The sequence below is a fragment of the Haemaphysalis longicornis genome, unplaced genomic scaffold (genome assembly GCF_048455015.1).
Source record: "Haemaphysalis longicornis isolate Haplotype H1 unplaced genomic scaffold, Haemaphysalis longicornis Haplotype H1 scaffold_12, whole genome shotgun sequence".
Taxonomy (NCBI): Eukaryota; Metazoa; Arthropoda; class Arachnida; order Ixodida; family Ixodidae; genus Haemaphysalis; species Haemaphysalis longicornis.
Window position 1 is genome coordinate 64,684,226 of NW_027526225.1, and position 20,977 is coordinate 64,705,202.

Genomic DNA, 20,977 nt, shown 5'->3' on the forward strand with positions numbered 1-20,977 from the left:
GACAGGAGGGAAAGAGAAGAGCATTGACATTGTAGGGGTGGCAGAAGAATGCCATCGTTCGACGACATTTGCAGTGAAGTAGGAAAATACGTGACGCGTGTCGTTCCCGCGGAGGAAGAAGAGCAGGAATTGAAGGAGCGCCGGTGTACGGTTTCAAGAAGTACGCGGAGAGATACACCGGGCACTCGAAAACCAACCACAGCTATAAGCTTTGCTGGCTTCCATCTTTTCAGAGTGGAAGAGCTCTGAATTTGTAAAGCGAAGTTTGGAATAACTGACGAACATGCGATGTGTGTTCAACGCCGTATAGTAAAACCCATCTTGAGGAGCACTGGTGATGATGACGATGATGATGATGATGACCTGAATTCGCGTTTGCAGGTTTATGGTAAGGTCACGGGCGATTCGTTCGGCTCAAGAACAGGCGGTTTGCAGGCACTCGCTTGAAGACACGCTACACACATTAGACAGGCGCGGACATTGTCCCTCCTCTTCTGTGATCTCTTTTTCTCCACTACATACAGAAGTCGTCGCACCGTCAGGTATGCAGTGGCTATACGGACAATGAACACACATACTGGGGCTGTGTACGGGCCATCTCGTCTCCCACATTTCTTTCCACCAACCCCTTCCCCCCTGATATTCCCTACTCGTGGTTTAGCTAGGCCGCTCCCCCCGAAAACCAATGGGCTTCCCTCTGGTCCCTGTTGGCTGCCCACATTGAAGCACTTTGTGTACCTCCGCCAAGCCCGCCACCGTCGGAGGATCGTGGAACACCTCCTTCCTCCGAGGACTCGTAATTCCACGGCCCGTACTCGCCGTACTTGAGCTGCCGATGATGATGATGATTGCTATTGGTTTCCTCTTTGTAGCGGGGTGATGACATGTCACCTTACCAAAAAGGTCTAATATGCCTATGTTTTATACTCTTGGTTGAATACTAGCGCTGCTTACGGCAGGCACAAAAAAAAAAAAAAACCTATTAGGTACAAAATACTTTTTTTCCTTGTTACAGTTGGTAACTGTCCTAGGCAATATTTCCCTCTCTGCTTTTCGTCCACCAGCATTCTAATCTTCTTTTCGTCCCCTCGACAGCCTTGAAGTCAACTTCCTCTGTGCTACCCTTAAATCCTAGGGCTTCTGGAAGCCGAATATTTCCCTCATGTAGATTTGGATGCATTCTTTCGCATTCTAACACTATGTGCCGCATAGTTTCTGCTTCTTTTCCGCAGACCACGCATACCCCATCATTTTGTGAATACTTCCCCACAAAGCTCTTAGTTCGCAAGCAACGTGCTCTAGCCTCAAAAAGCAAAGCACTGCCGTGGGAATTATCGAATAGTTTAGTCTCTCTCTCTCTCTCTCTCTCTCTCTCTCTCTCTCTCTCTCTCTCTCTCTCTCTCTCTCTCTCTCTCTCTCTCTCTCTCTCTTCATGCAAGTGCGCAGTTTCGGCAATTAGAAAGTTGGGCAAAGTGGCAACGGCGGGCCGCTGATTGGGATCGGCAAGCATGGGCAGGGAATTTGTTTGACAAGGATTTCACAAGGGATTGGTTTACGGTCCAGTTTGTTTGTTTTTTTTCTCACCGCCCATTTCCTGGCCAATCCCCCTGAGTGGGTGTGAGCCATTCTTTTGGCACCAACCGACCATCGGTGAGTATTGTGTCCTTCCGCGATGTTCCGCCCTAGTTCCGTTGCCCCGCAGCCGCGTCGAAGAGTACGACCCTTTCAATCATCGACCCAGGTAAGCGAAGCTCATTCGCGGCCAGGATCAACGATCAGGGTGTCCCACAGTCACGACGTAACGGTCGCCCAACGTCCGCTGGGGACAAGCTTATTATATCTACGTGATGACATGACGTGTTCGCGCTAACGTGAGCAGTGGCGTTTGCCAATTGAATTGGCGGCTTGATGATGGCGGCTGTTAATTTTGCCGCTAGACCTTGTCTCCAGATTTCTATCGTATCACCGAACGTGCCGTGTGTGTACCGAGGTAGCAAAGGCACATTTCTCAGTTCTGAACTTAGATCCCGAAGAACGTGGAACCAGAGGACCTCAATTCTGGCAGTATTAGTGACACTGATAGCTTAGAAACGGCCCAACGCTTGTTGACCGCTCCAGACACGTCGTAGACACTCGAGTCACGGCCCGGAATTCACTCCGAGGTCAGAACGCCGCAGGCTACCCCCCTCCCCCTCCCCCCTCCCTGCGTAGGAAATAGTTGCATCCACATAAACATCCGAGAAGCAAAGGGGAACACCGATTCCCCTGTAGCGTATTTCGGAAGGTCGTTTGTTCAGTTCCCGGAAAGGGAGCATGGTCTTCCTACTTCCTTTTTCACTAAAAAAATAAAAAAAAACCGCAATAAGAAAAGTACGTAAACGCGAAAAAAATGGTGAATTCCCTCCCGGTTCATTGGCTTTTTCGACTGCTGGCTTTCTTTTGTGTTGATTAACGATGACCTCATTCCTTTTTAATTGATTGGCTGTACATGTAAGTAGGGTAAAGAGGGCTCCAGTCATGCGGAAAACAAAATGAAGGGTGAAGTGGGAAGAATAAGGGGCAATTCCGTTTAACTTGGCGCACAGCTAGCCTTAAAGGGGTCCTGAAATGCCTTCCGCCGATGCATGGATGTACATGTAACCAAATAAAGCAATGTATTAGCAATCTCCTCCTGCAAGAATTTTGTTAAAGCGATGAGTATTAGCTGAGAAATCGTAAATCAAAAACCGCGAATTATCGTCGCGCCGTATTTCCTCCTCCTTTCAACTGTTTCTTCGCTGTTGGCCTCCCCTCCCATGATGCTCCGCTCCTCAGCGGTGACGTACTTCCGCTATTGCGCTCCCACAGACTGCCGTCTGCTACGGGCCAGCTCTTTCGGCTTTTTCATCTCTGTAGACACCATGGACACAGGCTGGAAAAGCGAACGAATGACCTGGCCGCATGTGTGCGGCCTGGCCTTGCCCTTTCGCGGTGTACGTAGCTACAGTTGGCATCGGCGGCGAACTCGCAGCCGCGTGGGGAGAATCGTGCGCTCGTTCCCTTTGGTGCACCGCGCACTGTTTATCCAAAAAGCGCGGTCTCAGATGTGGCCCCGCTGGTGCCGGGTGTTATTTTGCGGTGGTTGTAATTCCTACTACCGGCGGCATGTGAAAAAAGACATTTTCAACCGACACAGAACCCGTGCACAAAACGCGCCGGATCGGATCGCTTTATCAGCGGCGATGAACGTGAAGGCGAAGAGCAAACCAACGCTGCACTCGATCAGCGAGAACCCGTGTTCTGACAAGCTGCACCCATGTGTTGCATTCAACACTGACGGGAAAGCGTTTGTTTGCACTTGTTTGGATAGTCGTAAAATGTCCAAACACTCCGGCACTCCGCTAGCAGATCAGCCGGCGAGACATTTCGGAAAACATTTGACAGATGTCGCCCTATGCATTAGTGTGTCGCTACGCAAAACTGATGAGACGCTCTACTAAAACTCCCATCGCGGTGTCACGTAGCGGGACGCAAAAATTTAGCGTTTAGCGTATGCAAAGGCCACAAACGCTGTACTAAAACTCTATTAGCAGCAAAATAGCGTGCGTATGTGAAACGGCTTGCGTTTACAAAGCTGCACGCCGAGCGCGTACGTTTTAAACCTAGTGACATCGTTTAAATACACTGGCAAGCACAGTGTAACGTAGTCAGATATCAACCGTATGCTCAGGCGACAAGCAAGAGCTTGTTTTATGTGGGGCGGAGATTGCGCATAAAGGCCCGTTCACACTTGCGACGAAAGCGAGTGAGAGCGGCAGGAATTCCGTCGCTTTGTCGCGCGACGATCGTTTTTGTCGAATGGTCGGGACAAATTTTGGTTGCGCGACAGAATTCCCGTCGCTTTCGCTCGCTTTCGTCGCAAGCGCGAATGGAAAGTTCTGCCGCTGCCGTCTGCTACGCAGCTCCGAGGTACCGCGCGATCTGCTCGGGCCGGATGAATGCGCACACTCCCGCACGGCAGCGCCCCAAGCGGCAGACGGCCGCGTACATCGCTCCCGGCGCCCGCCTGGAGCCCGCCCCACTGGTCGGCGACTTTGGCTAGTTTCGGTTTCCGAAATTGTGGCGATCCTAGCGGCACGGTGCTGCGGCGTGGCCCTTCCCTTTCTCTCAGTGTTTCTTTCTTTCCACACCGTCAACGCTTCCGCGCCTCCTCACGCATGCGCAACAGCTCACCGGCGCCAATATTTTTTTTTTCTTTCTCTCGGCGCGCACGGCGGGCCAGTTCGGTACGTGCGTGAGCGAGCCGGCGTGCGAAGGGTTGCGCGGGTTGCCTAAACGCTTCCACGGGCGGAAAGTTTCGCTGCATTATAAAATACATTCGAATGTATTCTAAATATGGGGCAGCGGAGGAAGGAGTGTTACCACTCCTGCGCAGCTCTGTGGTGCAGCAACACAGCGCGGTACAGTTTGACCAAGTTTCTCGCCTTCTCCAAAGACGACAGGTAAGCAAATTAGCTTTGTACAAGTTATAGTGAATTCCTTAGAAGCCGACTGATTGCACTCTTCTCTTTTCAAAATAATTCGCGCATGTAACGTGAAGTTAATGAGACATGTCGCTCGTCTTGGAGTGGAAACTAATGTGCAAATATATCCCAGCTGTGCAGGTACGCAAAGTTTTAGTAGAAGTAAACGCGTCTTTGGCACGCACACACATGCTCGCAAGATCAATTTGTGGTGGCATTGCCGCTTTTTGATGATTGCCTTAGTAACTGCTGGAACGTCGATTCAGTATACTTATCAAGGTATTTTTTGTTGTTTCGTGCAGCAGGTATGAGTCTAGGTTTGGGCCCCAAGTCGAGGATGGTTTGAGACTTCATTGGACGTTTCCTCCGGTGACTCTCCTCAATCCATCCAATGTCATCACGACGCACCTGCTCACAAAGAAGGCAAGCTCAACTGTACGCGCTTCTTGCCTTTCATGGCGTACATATATATATATACTACCACATCGATTGATGGCGTGGAGGTGCTGCGCCCTTAGCATTTTTTCCTCCCCCGTCTTGCTCCAAAACGTATATTTGCGGCGAAACTACTGCCAAGCGTTGCTTCAGAGCTCCGAAAAATCTGACGTAACTCCGCGGTGTTCAATGCAAGTCGATTTTCACATGAAGCAGTGGAATGCCAAGCCGAAATACATGTGTTGTCTGCAGCCGCCATTGCAAGCGTTTCGCTCATTAAAAAATAAATAAAACCAAGTAGCATTGCCGGCTTTGCTGTTCAATCTAAACTGCGCGCCCGCGCCTTGTCATCTTATCGCGAATGGGTTTGGTGTTCCATAGTTCTGAAGTTAGAATGGTCATGCCGTATCGGACAGGATGAGATAAGAGACGCTGCCCAGACGCGAGTTAGATGGTAGCTTGTAACAACCTGGCCGATATCTGCGGCTTAAAATACAGGAAAGCTTCTTTTTTTTTTCTGGGTGTCTTCTCCCCCCCGCCTTTCCTCCCACCCCCCCCGTAAGTTGTTAATTCACGCGCCATTAAAAGAAAAGACGGGTGCGTTCGATTTGTGTTCTGTGTTCTACGACGTGCACATGGTTGGGCATTGTTTTTGTACTTAGATATAATCCAGCAATGAGTGTCTACAGTGCGGTCATTGTGTTGCAACAGTTTTTTATGGCTGCATTTTGTTGGTGTGAACATGATTTCTCGGAAGTGTATGCAGGTTAATGGGCGGGTCAACGCTTTCTTTCAGAGTTTGCGTTAACTCGCCCGAAAGGCAGGGCTTGAAGCATACGTGTGCGTGCTTTCTTTTAACATATAGATTCCCAATTATTGTGTCTCTGAACTGAAACGAATTTTTTTAATGTCTAAAGAACATTCCTGTCTCGAGGTGAGCCCAAGAAATAAGTATACATTGAGTGGAACTTTCAAGTTCTTTTCTTCTCCCGCCGCGGTGTGCGCGAAAAAAAAATCTGTGTAGGGACTAGAACTTTCGAAGTTCTTCTTTCGTAATCAAGTATTGTGTACCTAAATGTGTATTCATGGCTGTAACTTTTGCGCAACTTTAGACGGAGACCGATACAAAAAGGGACTCGAAGACCTGTACCTGTCACCGTGTAAAGTTGCGCAAAAGTTACAGCCATGAATTCAGAATACCAACTAGCCCGCCTAACCGTGTTATTGTAAAAGTGTATGTAGCACGTTTTTTCCCTATTGTACAATGTTGTATGCCTAAATTTGCATATGTCATATTTTTGCTTAGTCCAGTACTGTGTACATAAAATGTATGTGCAATATATTGGTGTAGTACATGTGTTTTCATGACTTCGAATCAAAGACGTCCTCATATGAATTTTGAATAAATGCATAGCAAAAATAATGTTTGTGTAACACTCCAATTATTATCGCCACAAAGACAACAATTTGATACCAGAAACCGTACTATTACCTACATGTTTTCTTCGTTCAGTTATTAAACACGTTACTGCACACATAACAAATGACGGGCGGCGGCCATTTCGAGTCATCGGCGCCGCTCGTCCAACTTTCGCGCGAGCCAGGCGCGAAAGTTGGACGAGCGTCGGTTTCAGGGGCCGGCGCGCGGCGGCACGGCCTGGCTAGCCACCCTAGCCTGGCTGCCGCGGGATAAATGACGTCAGCAAACGCCCTTTTCCCCCTCGCCACTCGTTGCCATGGCGATTAATGCAACGTTTCTCAGAGGCCACGTACTACTAGGGGAGGATTTGGCGCTGCTGGCGCGAATTACGTGGGACCACGGTGGATGCGAGAGAGGCCGCCCCGTGCCCGCCCTCGGCACACTAGCCAGTATATTTCAAGCACTATAATGGAGGAAAGATTTTTTGCTTCCGATGAACCTAGTTCTTTGCCCCTGTGTTTTTAAATACGTGAAGTGGTTAGCACGTCGTCCTCACGCAGCTCTGTATCGTCGTAGCATCGCTGATTGTCCGAACGAACCTTGCAGCTAAGCCAATGCAGCGACCGAAGCTGTGTGTGTGTGTGCATCGCCTCCTGTGTGTTGTGGACGCGGTCGTTTCGCGATGAAATGCGACATTGTACTTCTGCGGGTGGATAGTGCTTCCCATGGTCTGGATTATCTTTCTCGAACGACGTACCACTCAACCTCGCATGGGGTATGTGCAGTGTGCCTGGCTAAAAGCCTTCTCGCTTGCGCGCCAGAGTTGTGACTTGCTGCTCGTCCCCGCAAACCGGGTGTGAGGTGAGTGCCGAATTTACGACGGGCAGGAGGAGGCAACTCATCGTCTGTCAATCGCGGTTCAGACTTGCAACGCATGTTGTGACGTTGCGTTCGTTCGAAACGCATCTCTGGATTGTTTTGAAGTTGAATAAAATGTACGCGTCAAACCCGGGCATTCGGCTCAGGGCGTTCTCTGCGATTGCACCAAAGAAGTGCCACGGGACTTTCTTTATGGTACGTACTCACGTAAGATAAAATCCACGTCGTGTTATGGCCGTGTTGCATTCAATACAAACGGTTAAGCGTTTGTTTACACTTGTTTCGTTTGTCGTAAAATGTCAAAGCACTCCGGCACTCCGCTGGCAGATCAGCCGGCGAGCCGACGCTGAGCAGACGACTCATCTCTTTGCCGGAAGTGCGTGAAAAAGCCGCCCAATAGCAGGATGCCTAGCTCATGACGAACATCTGGGAATCGATGATGTAGACATGTGAAGATGGCGGCGTCCAAAAACACGAAGGAAAGGGTGAGAAAAAAGCGACAAACTTTGCAACAAAAGTGTGAGCTTTCCGCTGCGCGTAAAAGAGTAATACTTGGCACAGGTGACGTTGGCGACCCAATCTAGCGATTGCGCTAGTTCATTTAGTGTGCTCAAAATGCCTTTCAGGGCCCCTTTAATGCTTCTTGTATTACGCATGTCGAGCAGAGCTTCCGCATCAAATGAGCAAGCTAGGTAGCAGTGCAAAAACGATGTAGCAAAAATTAAAAAAAAAATGAAGTATAACGTCAGAATAAATTTCTGAGGAAGGGGTTGGCCTATGACCAGAAATGAGCCGATGTGGTCCGTTCTTACCAATGACGGGGCGACGGACAGCGCAAACGCGCTGAATACATTGACATGCAGTGAAAGCTCGTTAATTCGAACTATCCAACTGTACAATTCGGTCCAGCAGACCTACATGGAAGCGTTTTGGATGAAAGCCTGTAAATTCAAATCTGGGTATGTACCGCCACGACTAATTGGAACTTCCGACCACGGCGCTGACAGCTTGGCGCCCTTGACGCGGCCAAAAAAAGGCAGGACGGAGACAAGTCTGCAGAGAAGAGCTAAAATTATGCAAAACCATATTTCACGGGTGAAATACCGGGTAAGCTCAGTAAAACACTAGTTGTGGACTACGTCGGTGTGTACGCGAGTGCAATAAAGGGGAGTGCGCTCACTTCTCAGGTCAGATACGCAAAAATTAGCCTCTTGCTGCAAGTGACGACGAGAAGGACGAAGCAAGTTCCTCAGTTATGGTAGTCATGTCCGGGTTAAAATGCCTCCCATTTCCTCTACTGTTTTAAAGTCGAGAATGAAGCCTTCCGTCCCATTAACTTCGCTAGAGAAAGAAGTGCTCATTGTCACCTTCAACGGCAGAAACCATGGTTTCTGCTATGACGGATTTGTTAAAGCTCTAGCTTGTTGGCATGCCATACTACTTCCAATGGCAGTGTACTGGTATTATTCATCACTTTCGTTAGTTGGAACGTTCATTAATTTTAACTGAGATGACTTGCACCTACTCTTACAATTAACGAGCCGTTACCCTATTAGTGCACCCCCCAAAATTGCTGTTTTCAAGCTACCGCTGCCTGCACCTGAATCCAGGGACTTCCCCGGCTTCGGACAGGGCCCAGACGCGGCCAAAAAAGGCAGGTCAGATACGCAGCAGATGATGATGATGAAAAACTTTTATTTATTATCAATCAATGGGTTTTTTAAAACCCTTGCTAGGAGTCGGCCAGTATCCCTTGGGATCTGGCGGCTGCCTGAGCTTGATTGGTTGTTGGGCTTTTAGGTCTGAGCTGAGCATCAGAGCCTCCCATGTGTCTATGGTGTGTGTGCCGTCGGATATCTGTGGGCACGTCCATATCACGTGGACCATGCTTGCCAGGCTTTCGCAATGTTTGCATTTGGGTTCAAATTGACCTGGGTAGAGTTTACTAAACAGTAGCGGATTTGGGTAGGTTCCAACCTATAGCTCTAGCTGCAAGTGCGACGAGGAGGACGCCGTACCAGTGCGTTCATCAGTTATGGTAGTAATTGCCCGTCCCCTCTACGGTTTTAAAGTCGCAAACAAGGCCTTCCGCCACATAAACCCGCTAGAGAAAGAAGTGCGGATCGTCACCTTCAACGGCAGAAACCAGACTGCTATGACGGATTTGTTAAAGCTTTAGCTTGTTGGCATGCCATACTATTTCCAATAGCAATGTACTGATATTATTCATCGCGTTCGTTAGTTCGAGCGTTCATTATTTGTATCTGAGATGGCTTCCGCTTGCTGTTAGTTAGCGAGCTTTTACTGCATTCGCGCAGCCCCCCAAAATTGACATTTTCAAGCTACCGCTGCCTGCACCGGGATCCCCGGGTTTCCCCAGCTTCGGACAGGGCCAAGACGCCATGCAGGGAGTGTATAGTAGGTGAGTCCAGTTCGTTTGTCTTACGAGATTTACATCATTTACCGGTAGCGTTACAAGAGATGTAGTTCTGAGATGTCGGGAAGAGCGTTTGTTAAGCATCTGCGGGGTATGGAGAACACGCAAGAGATTCACAAAAACACAGAAACGGTCACTGGTACCATTAATGTTCACTGAGCACTGATGCGTTCACACGGCTCACCAGTGATTAGAGCAGCTGGAGATCGTGTTCTCGCACCTCCTCCCAGAGTTAGTATACAGGGAAAGAATACTGAAGAGTCCATGCACTCGCACTGCAGGGGAATTAAATTAACTCAAACACTTTCAAGTATTTTACAGGCTTTCGCTAGGGTACGCGGTCCAGACTACTAAAATTATCTAAGCTTCGAAAAATTCAATTGAACTCTCTGGGCCCCCCAGTGTTTAACAGTCAGATCTGAAATAGCTCGCTACCAAAAGCAATGTACATATCCTATCTCAATTTAATTGGACCTTCCGGACCTTCCACCCATACCGGCCATGTTCCACGTTTAGGGCTCAAGTACACCAGTAGAATTTCCGGAGAGAAATTCGTGGAAGGGGTACGATATCGGTCGCAGTTTTTCTTCGGACACTTTCCGTCTCGAGCGTTGCAGGCCCTTGGCCAGTGGGGTTCCAACCGTAAAACACGTGTCACCAAGGAAATATGCATGTCCCTTCACCGGGACCCTGTACCGTTTTCGTTCGCAGCGGTTTTGTGTGCGCACATATCTTCAAGTACGAGCTTGCACAGCTAAAGGAATTTCGGTGACAGTTTGCTCAAACTGAAGAAACAAGGGTTGGCTTTTAGGCGTCAAGTGTTACGTTCTCGCTGTAAGTGCTTTAAGTTGTCTAACGGCGTCACGCCGCGCACAGCCGGTTGCCTTAAAACCACTCCCTGTCTTTCGTTCAACTTCAGGATGTCCTGTCACGAAGGCGTGAGCTGCAACGCCTGCTCACGCCCAAGCTTCCGTGGCAAGCGCTACAAGTGCCTGATATGCTTCGACTACGACCTCTGCGAAAGGTGCTACGAAGAGGGAGTCACCGACACCGCCCACAAGACCGAGCACGCAGTGCAGTGCATCCTGACGCAGGTGGACCTCGAACTCTACTACGGCGCGGAGGACGCCAAGCAGGTGCAGTCGTTCACCTGTCCCATGTGCGCCACCATGGGATTCACGCTGACTGGGCTGCGGGAGCACTTGACGTCCGAACACACGGAAACCGAAATGCACGTGGTGTGCCCGGTGTGTGCCGCGACTCCCGGCGGGAACCCGAACAACGTCACCGGAGACCTCGCCGCGCACCTCGCCTTAGAACACTCGAGGAACCAAGACGTCCCGGACGACCAGTCCCCTTCGCGACGCCTGCAGAGAGTCCCTCTGATGGGCGCGCGTGGCAGCTTTGGCAGCTTCTTTCCAGGTCGGAGACCGCTAAGACCACTGCCGCCAGCCGCGGTGAGTAATCCACCGCTGTCGCCACCCGACACCAACTCAAGGGGCCCCATCTCTGGCTTACTCTCCCAGATGTCGACGGGTGCGCGGCGCGCATCGGTGCTGCTGGAGCCTCGTGGCTCAGCGACGGAGGTTCAGCAGCTGCGAACGAGGCTTCAGGCCGCCCGGCAGCAGATGCAGACGGCGTTTCGGGCACAGGACCGACCTCGACTGCGTGACCCTCTTCCGGCCGCCACGTCGGTGCCTCCTCCGTTGGCGCGGTTCCAAGAACCAGTTGCCGTGGACGTCAAGCCGATCTTGGTCCAACCGCCGCCTCCCGACGACCCCCGCTTCCTGCTGACCGCGTGTGCTGAGCCCGGTCTTGGCGATTCCAAGCAGCGGGAGATAGAAGTGGAACGAGCAGACCGCAGCTTGTTTGCCCAGGAGCTCTTGCTGAACACTCTAGAGGCCCAAGCTCAAGCCGATGATGAAGAGCACTGCGAGCCCAAGGGTGATGCGGCTGCGATGCGGGGTGTGGAGGAGGCTCCAACCACAGGTCCGAAGCCGAATGCTACGGCATCCCTGCAGCCGACTGCTGCCGCTATCACGGGAATGACTGCTACCACTAGCTGCGGGCGTACTGACGCGGCGAGTTCGATTCCGGCTGCGGCGAGCCTTGGTCATACTCAGGCCACAAGCGGTGACCTCACTGCGCCGTCAAGCCCAGGAGCGGCTGTGGCTCCTATCCTCGAACCATGTGCGGCCACAACCGGGCCTTAAACCAAAAGCGGCCCCAACCCAAGATCCAACGGTTTTCATAAGCGCTTACATAGCGATACTTAGCGCTTACTAGATTGTTGCTACGGTAAACAAGATGTGAATTTTAAAAATTGTCCCTTAAATAAAAATTTCGAATTTTTGTAGAAATTTCATATTTCCTTTTGTGTGATTCCCGTGAGAACGAGGCACGAGTTTTTGCCTCTCCTTTGCCTTTTATCGCCATTTTATTGTTCATCGAAGCTTTGCTCTGCCTTCTCTAAACTGAACTGCTATCGCTTAGCACACTGTTGGACATGTAGAAATGCTTTCGGGATTACGTCCAAATAAGCGTACCAACGACGAGAGCCAACGGTAGCCTAAAACAGGTAATGTAGAGGTATTCCCAGGCTGCGAATTTTGTTTTTTAGATGCGAAGCATCTAATGGTCGGGCCTATGTCCCTCCCTTGTCGTTGTTGCGCCGTCCACACCCCCACTGCGCATGCTGGACTTGCTGAACGCCCGGTCCCTTCTATGGCTCCTGGAGCGACATTGTTGCTGGTGTCTTCCTGGGCCGGCACGAGACGAGCACGCTTCACGCGCCTTCGACGTTTCATCGTCGTCGGCAGCGGCGTGCGTCGGCGAGTCTCGGCGGGCCGTGATTACAAGCAGCCCACAAGCATCCGGGGAACGTGCATCGACCTCATCTTCAGCAACTTTAGGGTTCATCCACTACAACAGCGCATGACTAAGGCGGTCATAATCAAAGCCGAACGCCAACCACAGCTCAACGTCACCTACGTTGAACATGATAATGATAATGCTTAAATAAAGACAAACTCATACCACGTCCAACGTCTCTCTCTCTCTCTCTCTTTTTAATGCGTCTCCACTCTAACACCCCCCACCCCCCTCCAATAAAATTACACCATCTTTCCGTAGGGGAACCCTGAGTAGTATGCGAAACAGCCATGGGGTCAACGCAATTTCCCAACGCAATCCCCCCCCCCCCCCCCTCGAAAAAAAATCCTGCTTGGGAGGAATGAGACGGCAGAGGAACAGCATAGGTGAGCGGGAAAGAGAAGGGAGGCATTTACTTGTCAGGGACGCCAGTCGACTATCGTCTTCCGTAAAGATTTGCAACGAAAGGAGCAGATACGCGGCCATTTTTCTTTCCTTCTGTGAGATATTGCCGCGAACCATGCATTGGGTTTGCTTATTTGTGTTTTGCTTTTGAATTGCGTCCAGTTGGTCAAGGCGCTCTCGTGGTTCTCGAACGAAGTTCGAGCTGCATTCTCCAAGTAAAAGAAAATATGCCGGAAGGTTTCTTCATCGTCCCGCCTGTTGAAGGTCCGGACGCGCTCGCGCTCCAGCTTCTCCAACTATTCCTCCGGGTCTTCAGCGGGGCCTCCTCGGAATGTTGGCGGTTCCCGGGGCTGCTGCAGCACGATTGGCGACGTTGTTTCTTGCGCCATGGTGGTGGTTGCAGCGGTCGTTGTCTTGGGTCTTTCTGGCAGGAGGCCGAACTCTGGCGGCAAACCTTGCAGTCGGCGGCTGCAGCTAAGAAACTCTATGGGCCTGGCGGCTTCCAGAGGTCGTAGGGAGCATAAAGGGTGCGTACCCAGCCCCTCCACCAGGTGTCACGTAGCCAAAGACAACGCTAGAGTTCCTGTATGTAGCTCCCCTATAGGGGAGCAGAGTTGCGCGACCATCCGCTTCTTGAGTTCCAGGTCGTGCGGGAAAGCCACCCGTCGCACACGTAGGAGCTGCCGCCGGGCCGCCACGCCGGTGGCAGCGGCGAGGAGGAGTGGCGAGGAGCGACGCTGTAGCGACGCGGACAAAAACTGGTGCACGAATCTCGGCTGCTTATCAGCTGAGCGCCCGCCGATGGCGCCGCTTCCGCAACCGCCGATGCTCAGTTGAGCAGAACTGCATACGGTGTCTTGTGCGCAGCACTGAAAGCGGGCTTTTCTGTCGCACTGAAACCCGCGGCATGTGGCAATCAGACGCGCAACTCTTGCGCTACGCGATATACAAGAACTCTAGACGACGCAGCTGTCTTGAAGAAAAAACAAGTTTATTGGAGCGAACTTGTGCTCCCCTAACAACTCAAAGATTACACAGGCGGCGAAACAGCAGTCAACAAAGTGACGTGCGTAGAGTGGTATCGGAGATTCGAATGCCGCGGCATCTGCTAAGCGGGAATTTATCACTCGGCGCGAGGGTTTCTGGAATAGTCGAATTGTATCCAGAACACTGTAGATCAACGAAGATTATTCTGGGCTGTTCACGTTAGTTCGGAACGCTCTCACTATCAGAAGAGATAACACATGCGGCACAGAAAGAAAGAACGGAAAACGCGCCTCCCTTGGCACACACAACACCGATAACACGGACTTGCGCAGCCGGGCGGCAAAAGCAAAACACAAATAAACAAACCCAATGCATGGTTCGCGGCAATATGTGAATTCTCGTCGCCATTCAACGGAGCAGTGACATAGCTTTTTGCTGGGACGTAGGCTCTATAAAGCAGCTGGCACTGTTGACTACGGCGCCGCCATTGGCGGGTTCCACCAAATGCTGCAGCCAATCAGGGTTTCCGGCTCTGGGGGAAGACGCCGGTGGTCTCGGCGGTTCGGATTCCGTCTACGAGAGCGACGCTCCGGCATGGTGTTTCTTCGAAGGAACGAATTTCAATCGTCGCCATTCGTCACACGACCTGAGCAGAGTTTGTTGACATAGTGCTTGTGAGTCAGTGCTAATGACAACGCCCCCTGACTGGTGCTCATGTTCTGTGATGGCTTGCGTTACGACCAGTGCTTCTGCTGTCGCCGCAGAAGGGACGTCGTGGTAGTGGTTAACAACTGCGTTGCCTGAAGAATCTATGCTTGCAAGCAGGGCCGTACCCAGAGGGGGGGTTTGGGGGTTCGAACCCCTCCCGAAATCTTTTCCAGGCAGCGCGTTAGCAATACTTCCTGTTGCTTTCGGCAAAACTACCCCCTTCCCGAAGCCCATAACCCCCTCCGAAAAAACTTTCTGGCTACGGCCCTGCTTGCAAGTGTATGCGTGGCAAGAAAGCGGATTGGTGTGTTGCTGAATGAGGCTGTGTTCCGTTCGTCGTGCGGCGTCTTCTTGAAGGTGAATATGCTTTGGTATTGGTTTTACTTTGATGAACGGGATGGCGTCCCACATAATTCGGCAGGCTCACTAACGAGTGCACTGGCACACCCCACTCATGAGTGAGTGGTGAGGGAGCCTCGCCATCGTTCTGGACTGGTGAATGGGACTGCGAGTGAGTGCGAGCCCCATGCGCAGTGAGTCCCGCTCACCACTCGCGAGTGCGAGTGCCACTCGCCGTGAGTCCCACTCACCAATCGCGAGTGCACTCGCAATACGCGCTTCATTTGCGGGGGTTACCGCGGTGAGCCCCACTTTTAGATGCAACACATCTCATTCACCCGCCTTGTCCCTGCATCCTGCGTTGTCGTCGTCGGCTTCCGCCCCTCCCTTATTCTCCTCACCGCGCCAGCTGCGCTCTCTGCCGCTCACCCCCTCTCCTCTCCGATAGCGAACACTCTCTCGCGAGGGGCATTGGATTGGATTCGATTGGATTGGCTTGGCTTTGGATTAGATTTGGATTGGATTAAAGTGGATTGTGTTGGATTGTGTTACGTCATAGCCGCGGCAGGCGCACTGGCGCCGGCGCGTCCCCTCACCGTTATACGCGCTATAAAACGCGGTGCCTGCGCCGCTCCGCTCCATCGTTCCAGCGCCGTTCCTCCGCTGTCCAACGCTGCAACGTGACCCCCCTATGCGTCGCATCTACACAGGGGTTCCCGCGAGGGGAGGTGGGAGATTTTTTGCGCTTGTACTCGCTGTTGACTATTCGTCGCAGGAGCCGCTCGTTGTGATGGTTGTTAATGGCGGGATTGCTTTTAGCTTCAGAAATATGTCGTCACTGAGCTCCTGCTATGGGGCACCCTAGAATTAATTCCCTGGTGGCGTGTTGATTTAAGAATACGATTTTTATGGCCTTCTGACGCCGTAATGCACTAATACTGTTCGGCTTCACGACTCATCGAAGGTCTGCTGCACACACTCGCGTGCGAGGGGAGACGATGAGTGGTGAGCGTGAGCGCGAGTGAGTACTAGTTTTGACGGCGAATGATGAGCGTGAGTGAATGCGAGTGGTGATAGCGAGTGGTGAGCGTAAGGGCAAGTGACTGCGATTGGTCACGGCGAGTGGTGAGCGTGAGCGAGAGGGGGTGCCGGTGCTGGAGAGCGCGTAGTGAACGTGAGTGCGAGTGGTGAGGCCGACTGGTGAGCGTGAGTGTGAGTGAGTACGTGAGAAAAAATATATTTTTTGCCTGAGTGGAAGTGAGTGGCGCGCAGTTTTGCCGAGGTTCCCATGATGGTGCGGCGGGTGGTATGAGGGGTAGATTGGTAGTCGTGACCGAAGAGTTCCTGTAGGGCACGACCATGCTTGGACGTGGGGAGGAGATGAGACTGCTTCCTCGTGCATGATGATTCCGTCGGTTAAGGTGTTAAATATGGCGGTGCTCTCACAAAAATATTTGCAGCGCAGCTGGGGATTCGAAGAGTAATGCGGGTTTTGGGTCTCAAGATATTGCTCATCTGGCGGAGTTGCTTTTCCGTGACAGGCATGTATGGAAGCCCGTACATGATCCTCGCATTCTATAATGCGCCTGTGTTCTGCTTCCCTCACGCCACACTCTTGTTGGAAATTTTGTTAGCATGTTTACTATAGTGTTCTTTGCTATATCCCTGCTCTGGCATTCTGTTGGCAATTGAATCTATGAACGTGTAAGTGTGGCTTTCGAGGTAGACGTTTTCCATTGACTGTGAGTTGAATCGAGGCGTCGTGTTTCTTCTCCTGATTACATTTGGTTGTCCAAGAGTACTATGTATCGCTCTTTGCGGGCGATCAAATCATACCAAGAGTAAAGATGGTTGTGGTTCGTTTCCCCGAAGTCCGGTGTCGATCAGGAACCCAATCGCCCGGGCTACGGTTGATTTGGCAAGAGGCTGGCAGGGCGATGGTGTTGAAGTTCTTGGAGACGGCGGTCGAATTGACGAACTCAAGGCGTTGGGGTTGATTAAATGAAACGAAGAGTTTATATACAGCTATTTACAGTAGGAAAACTGGGTACATGAGTAATGAAAAGAAAAGCTTCAAACTTCAGCTAGACGCTAGTTCCGAGTGCACAACAAATCACTCGAGCTCCTCAATTCGTCTAACTCTCCTATTCTCGGAGCGTACACAAATCGCTCGAGAAACGACGGCCGAGACCCTGTCTCGCCGAAGGATCCGTCTAGTTGCCCGGTACGGCGCTGTACACTAAACCTCCGACGCGATCTTAACCTCTAACTTAGGGGGCTCACAAATCCCAGCCTAGCTTCAACGGTTGAGACTCCTTGTCCCGCCGGGAACTGGCCAGCTCGGCGCTCAGACAAGAACGATTTCTAACGGCCAAGTTCGGCCTTATAACACCTCGAGATCACACTCTCTCGGGAACGCCCCTGAGGCGTTCGTACACGCGTAAGGGAGTGCCCAAATTCACGTAGACAGCTTCACTCAGCACGTTACGGAATATTCAATGAGGCGCCGCCATCTCTGGGTCAACGGCATGCTCGCAGACGAGCAGGTGGGTGAGAGCGAAAGGCGGCGACGGTGCACTGCGCCGGCCGGGGCGCGTTAGCAATGGTGTCTCGCGCGGCGCGCGCTTCGACACCGGTAATGCCACCACCTCCGCGCGTCGCGTCGACGGTTCCCGGAATCCGGCGGCGCCGTCTGCTTTCTCAAAGGGGGATTATCCCTGTGGTATGCGGTGGGCCAGACAATCCGTCTCCTGTGCGCGCCGTGACGAATTGGCTTCGGCTGCAGCGTAGACAGTGCTGGGCCACCAGACAGAGTGGCGGGTTCTCACGCGCCGCCCGGGCGCTTGGCCCCTGACCTCATCAGTGGACCTTACACCAAGGGTGTCAAGGTATGCTGTGACGATGTTGATTCCTGTTGGAGAATTTCTTGCTGTCCGTTCGGGTTTCCTTGTGAACTCCCAGGTGTCACGTCATCTGCGTAGAAACACGCTGCAGTCCGAGAATTTTGTCTAGTTGCGGAGCGAGGTGCTTGAGTGTGACATTAATTGAAAACAGTGGGCGAGAGTATAGCGGCTTGTGGCGTGCCTCGTATTAGCGAATGCATTTCAGGGGTAGTTGTGGGAGCGCCCCGAAAAATCGGTATTTGACGACTGTTAAGAAAGCTGCGTACGTAGCGAGCGGAGCGTTGGCCTGGTTGGGTGCTGTATACTTTTTGAAGAAGTGTTGGGTGTTTGACGTTGTCAAATGCCTTGTGGAAACCCAATCCGACACTGGTGCGTCTTCTGGTTTTGCTTCCCGCAGGAAAACATATTGGAAAACAGCGTGGCATTCTGGGCCCAACGTGGCGGCGAATCCCAAAAGCGTGTGTCGCAGAAGATAGAATGTTGCTCTGAGTACCATTCATATATGTTAAAAGCCATTTTCTATGAAACCTTGCCGACGCATGACATTAGCAAAACTGACCACAGATTAGAAAGTTAGTCCGGTCGTTTGCCAGGTTTCAGGACTCCAAAAGGCCGCTTCGCTGGTATTTAATGCTCTGCCGACAGAGCCGTCCGTAAAAACGTGAACACAATATCCGAACAACCAGGCCAAGTGTTCAAGTGCTAACATCCTCGCTTCAGCCGCTGGTTTAGATCTCTTAGAGCGAATGCCCGCGATGGTGAACTGGCACTCCAAACTCTCGAAAGGCAACGGTAATTTCAAGTGATGTTGATTCTTCCGCCATTGCGGGCAGAGAACGCTCAGCGTGTTGAGTGCGGCGTGTATGCGAGATTCCACCCTTAAACGGAGACGCCTGAGCGATGTCTTTTCGGCATCGGACTCTCCCAGTCGGATGAGCTGCAAGAGTAGCCGCTGCGACGCCATCAAGCGTAGCGGTGGAAAATTGGACTTCTCAAGGACATTTTTGTTCGCTGCCGCCGGGGGGACTCTTAACGCCCTGTCGGTGCAGTGCTTCCAGACGAGTATACTGGGACTCCGAGGGAAACAACAGGTTGTAAAGAACCTGACTCAAGATGAGCGCTGAGTGGAGTATGAGCGTCTCCTGGGCGGCTCGTGCAGACCATTTGACTTCATCAACAACGCGTTGTGTATACCGATTGAGGCAGACTTGAAAAAAAAATCGCTTTGGGTGCGGCGTGCAGTAATTCAAACGGATTACAAGCCAGCCTTATAACTTTTACAGCTGGGATTTACCGTAGACAGAACTTGCCAACGCTCGTTACATCTCCTTCAGCGGCTAAAGGAAAACGGCCTTAGTGTTCGCTTCCAGTGGGTTTCTTCCCACGTAGGAGCGCTTAGAAACGAAGCCGCGGAAAAGTTTGCTCGTGAAGCGACATCGTGTACTCCTTTTCTGAAAGCGGCTCCGGACGAACGCTGCATTTAAAAAAAAAAAAACATCATTAAGCAACACATCCGTTCTCTTTGGCGACAACAAACCAACCTTGTGTTACGAAAGGAATAAAGAGGACAGGGACATCATTACTGTTCCGCATGCGGACCAACTACGTTATGGTAGTGTTCATGGATCGCCAATTTCTGTTCTGCAGAATTCGCATCAGCTTCTACTGAGATCACAACGCTGAGCATTTGACTAACTGCGTGTTTCCATTTATTGAGTGTGCGCTTAAACTTCGCAGCTTGTAAAGCATTGCGCTGCTTTATCTTTCAGTGGCTGGATTTCCAGAGGCGAAGCATCATGGAGTTGCAGGTCTTCTTCCGCGTTATCGAGTTCATCATCCTGGAAAAGGAACGAGGTAAGTTATGTGTAAAAGCGACACCTAAATACGTTTGAGCGCTTTGAGGCAGTGGTCTTTAATGAAAAGAAACAAAAACAGAATTCTACCGGCGCTGACAGCCACCTACATGCTCCTGTTCTGAAAGTTGGGCAAGCACACAGGCCCTAGAAAGAAGTGGGCAGCCAAAAAGATAACAAATAATTGGCACAGGCTGGGTGCATGATGGGCGACTAACATAATTTTTTTATCACGAGTAACGTATGTATAAATCAGGAATTAGGCCAGAGTCATCCAGAAAATAAAACAAGCACAAAAAACCTTGGCGATGCTTCCGGGTTCGTGTCCATTGTCCTAGAATAGGTAAACTTTAAAGTTACGGGTCCTCCTTCCTGGCTCTCAGTATCGTGACGAAAGCGTGATCTTGGTGTATTTAAATGTAGGCTGCATATTCAAATAAAATATGTTCAACGGTCTGTGCAGAAAACAGTTGTCGCAGGAAAGCTTTGTCGATAGTACGTACAAGGCGGAGGCGGTCACCGTTCGTGTACGCCGCATTTAGGCGATTTATGGTGTATCCAGGTTGCGAGGGAGCTGTCTCGCAATTCTTGATTTTTGCTCCAAAGCAGATATACGCAAAAGCTGAAGGACGCTCGTCTTTGTCGGAAATTTTTATTGGCCCATTGGCTATGATAAGTTCCAAACTGCTAAAAGAGCTTTGAAGTTTTTTTTGTATTGTTTTGTCTTGGTGGACGGTGTGTCCACGATTTGCCGCGCAGCTTCATTCACGACTCCAGTCTCGTCTATAGGTTCTATTCGTGGGCATATTTTTAATAAAAAAAGCGGCCACCCCCTCCTGCAACGTTAGAAATCCTAGTTCTTTCCAATCTTGCATATAAATTTCACACATTCTCTATGGAATCCTCTCCCCCCCTTGCTAGAATCAAGAGGGTTAGTAGAAAACATAGTATTTTTTTTCAATTTTTCCCGCAATCAGTATAATATAATTGTTCGACCACTTTTTGTATTCACTATATTTTTGTCCAATAACGGTCACTAGTAAAGTGGCCCAACAGTTGTTTCTCTAATTATCACACTTAAGTCCGTCCTGTGAAACACAGTAAATGTCTTTACTGTATACGTTTCAAAATCAAAGGCCAAAACCTATGCAATACTTCCAGCCCTGTTCAGCTAGGATCTTCGAGCTGGGGTGTACCAAGGGTTCTATGCTCGTCTCGTCTCGCGTTCTGGAAACCCC

General features: G+C 50.9%; 2 protein-coding genes and 1 pseudogene across 4 annotated transcripts in view; 2 read left to right on the top strand and 1 right to left on the bottom strand.

Annotated features, from left to right (window-relative positions):
- The first annotated feature begins 10,593 nt into the window (after positions 1-10,593).
- Positions 10,594-11,995, top strand: LOC144161996 (E3 ubiquitin-protein ligase KCMF1-like). The gene is made up of 2 exons (XM_077692534.1): positions 10,594-11,130; positions 11,200-11,995. The coding sequence occupies exons 1-2, from the start codon at positions 10,594-10,596 to the stop codon at positions 11,884-11,886; spliced, it is 1,224 nt and encodes a 407-aa protein (XP_077548660.1). The 3' UTR covers positions 11,887-11,995.
- Positions 11,996-14,478: 2,483 nt separating this feature from the next.
- Positions 14,479-20,977, top strand: part of LOC144161998 (uncharacterized) — a 44,362-nt gene continuing 37,863 nt past the window's right edge. The window contains exons 1-2 of one of the 2 annotated variants that reach the window (XR_013320558.1): positions 14,479-15,001; positions 19,656-19,740. Coding sequence is in view for 1 of the 2 variants with exons in the window: in XM_077692536.1 (XP_077548662.1) it covers positions 19,683-19,740 (58 nt within the window). In the remaining variant the exon portion in view is untranslated. Of the gene's footprint in view, positions 15,002-19,655; positions 19,741-20,977 lie in introns of those variants that run through there. The other variant, XM_077692536.1, reaches the window with a different exon arrangement.
- LOC144161999 (sodium-dependent multivitamin transporter-like) overlaps positions 19,479-20,977 on the bottom strand; it is a 28,483-nt pseudogene continuing 26,984 nt past the window's right edge. Inside the window, exon 16 of the transcript XR_013320559.1 lies at positions 19,479-19,724. The product of XR_013320559.1 is annotated as a sodium-dependent multivitamin transporter-like (transcript). The remainder of the gene's footprint in view (positions 19,725-20,977) is intronic.

What these genes read in the sequence shown, in the direction of transcription:
- LOC144161996 (XM_077692534.1), top strand. Translation starts at nt 10,594, where the DNA reads ATGTCCTGTCACGAAGGCGTGAGCTGCAACGCCTGCTCACGCCCAAGC. An exon ending in GACCACTGCCGCCAGCCGCG is followed by an intron (nt 11,131 to 11,199) that starts GTGAGTAATCCA and finishes TTACTCTCCCAG; the next exon opens with ATGTCGACGGGTGCGCGGCG.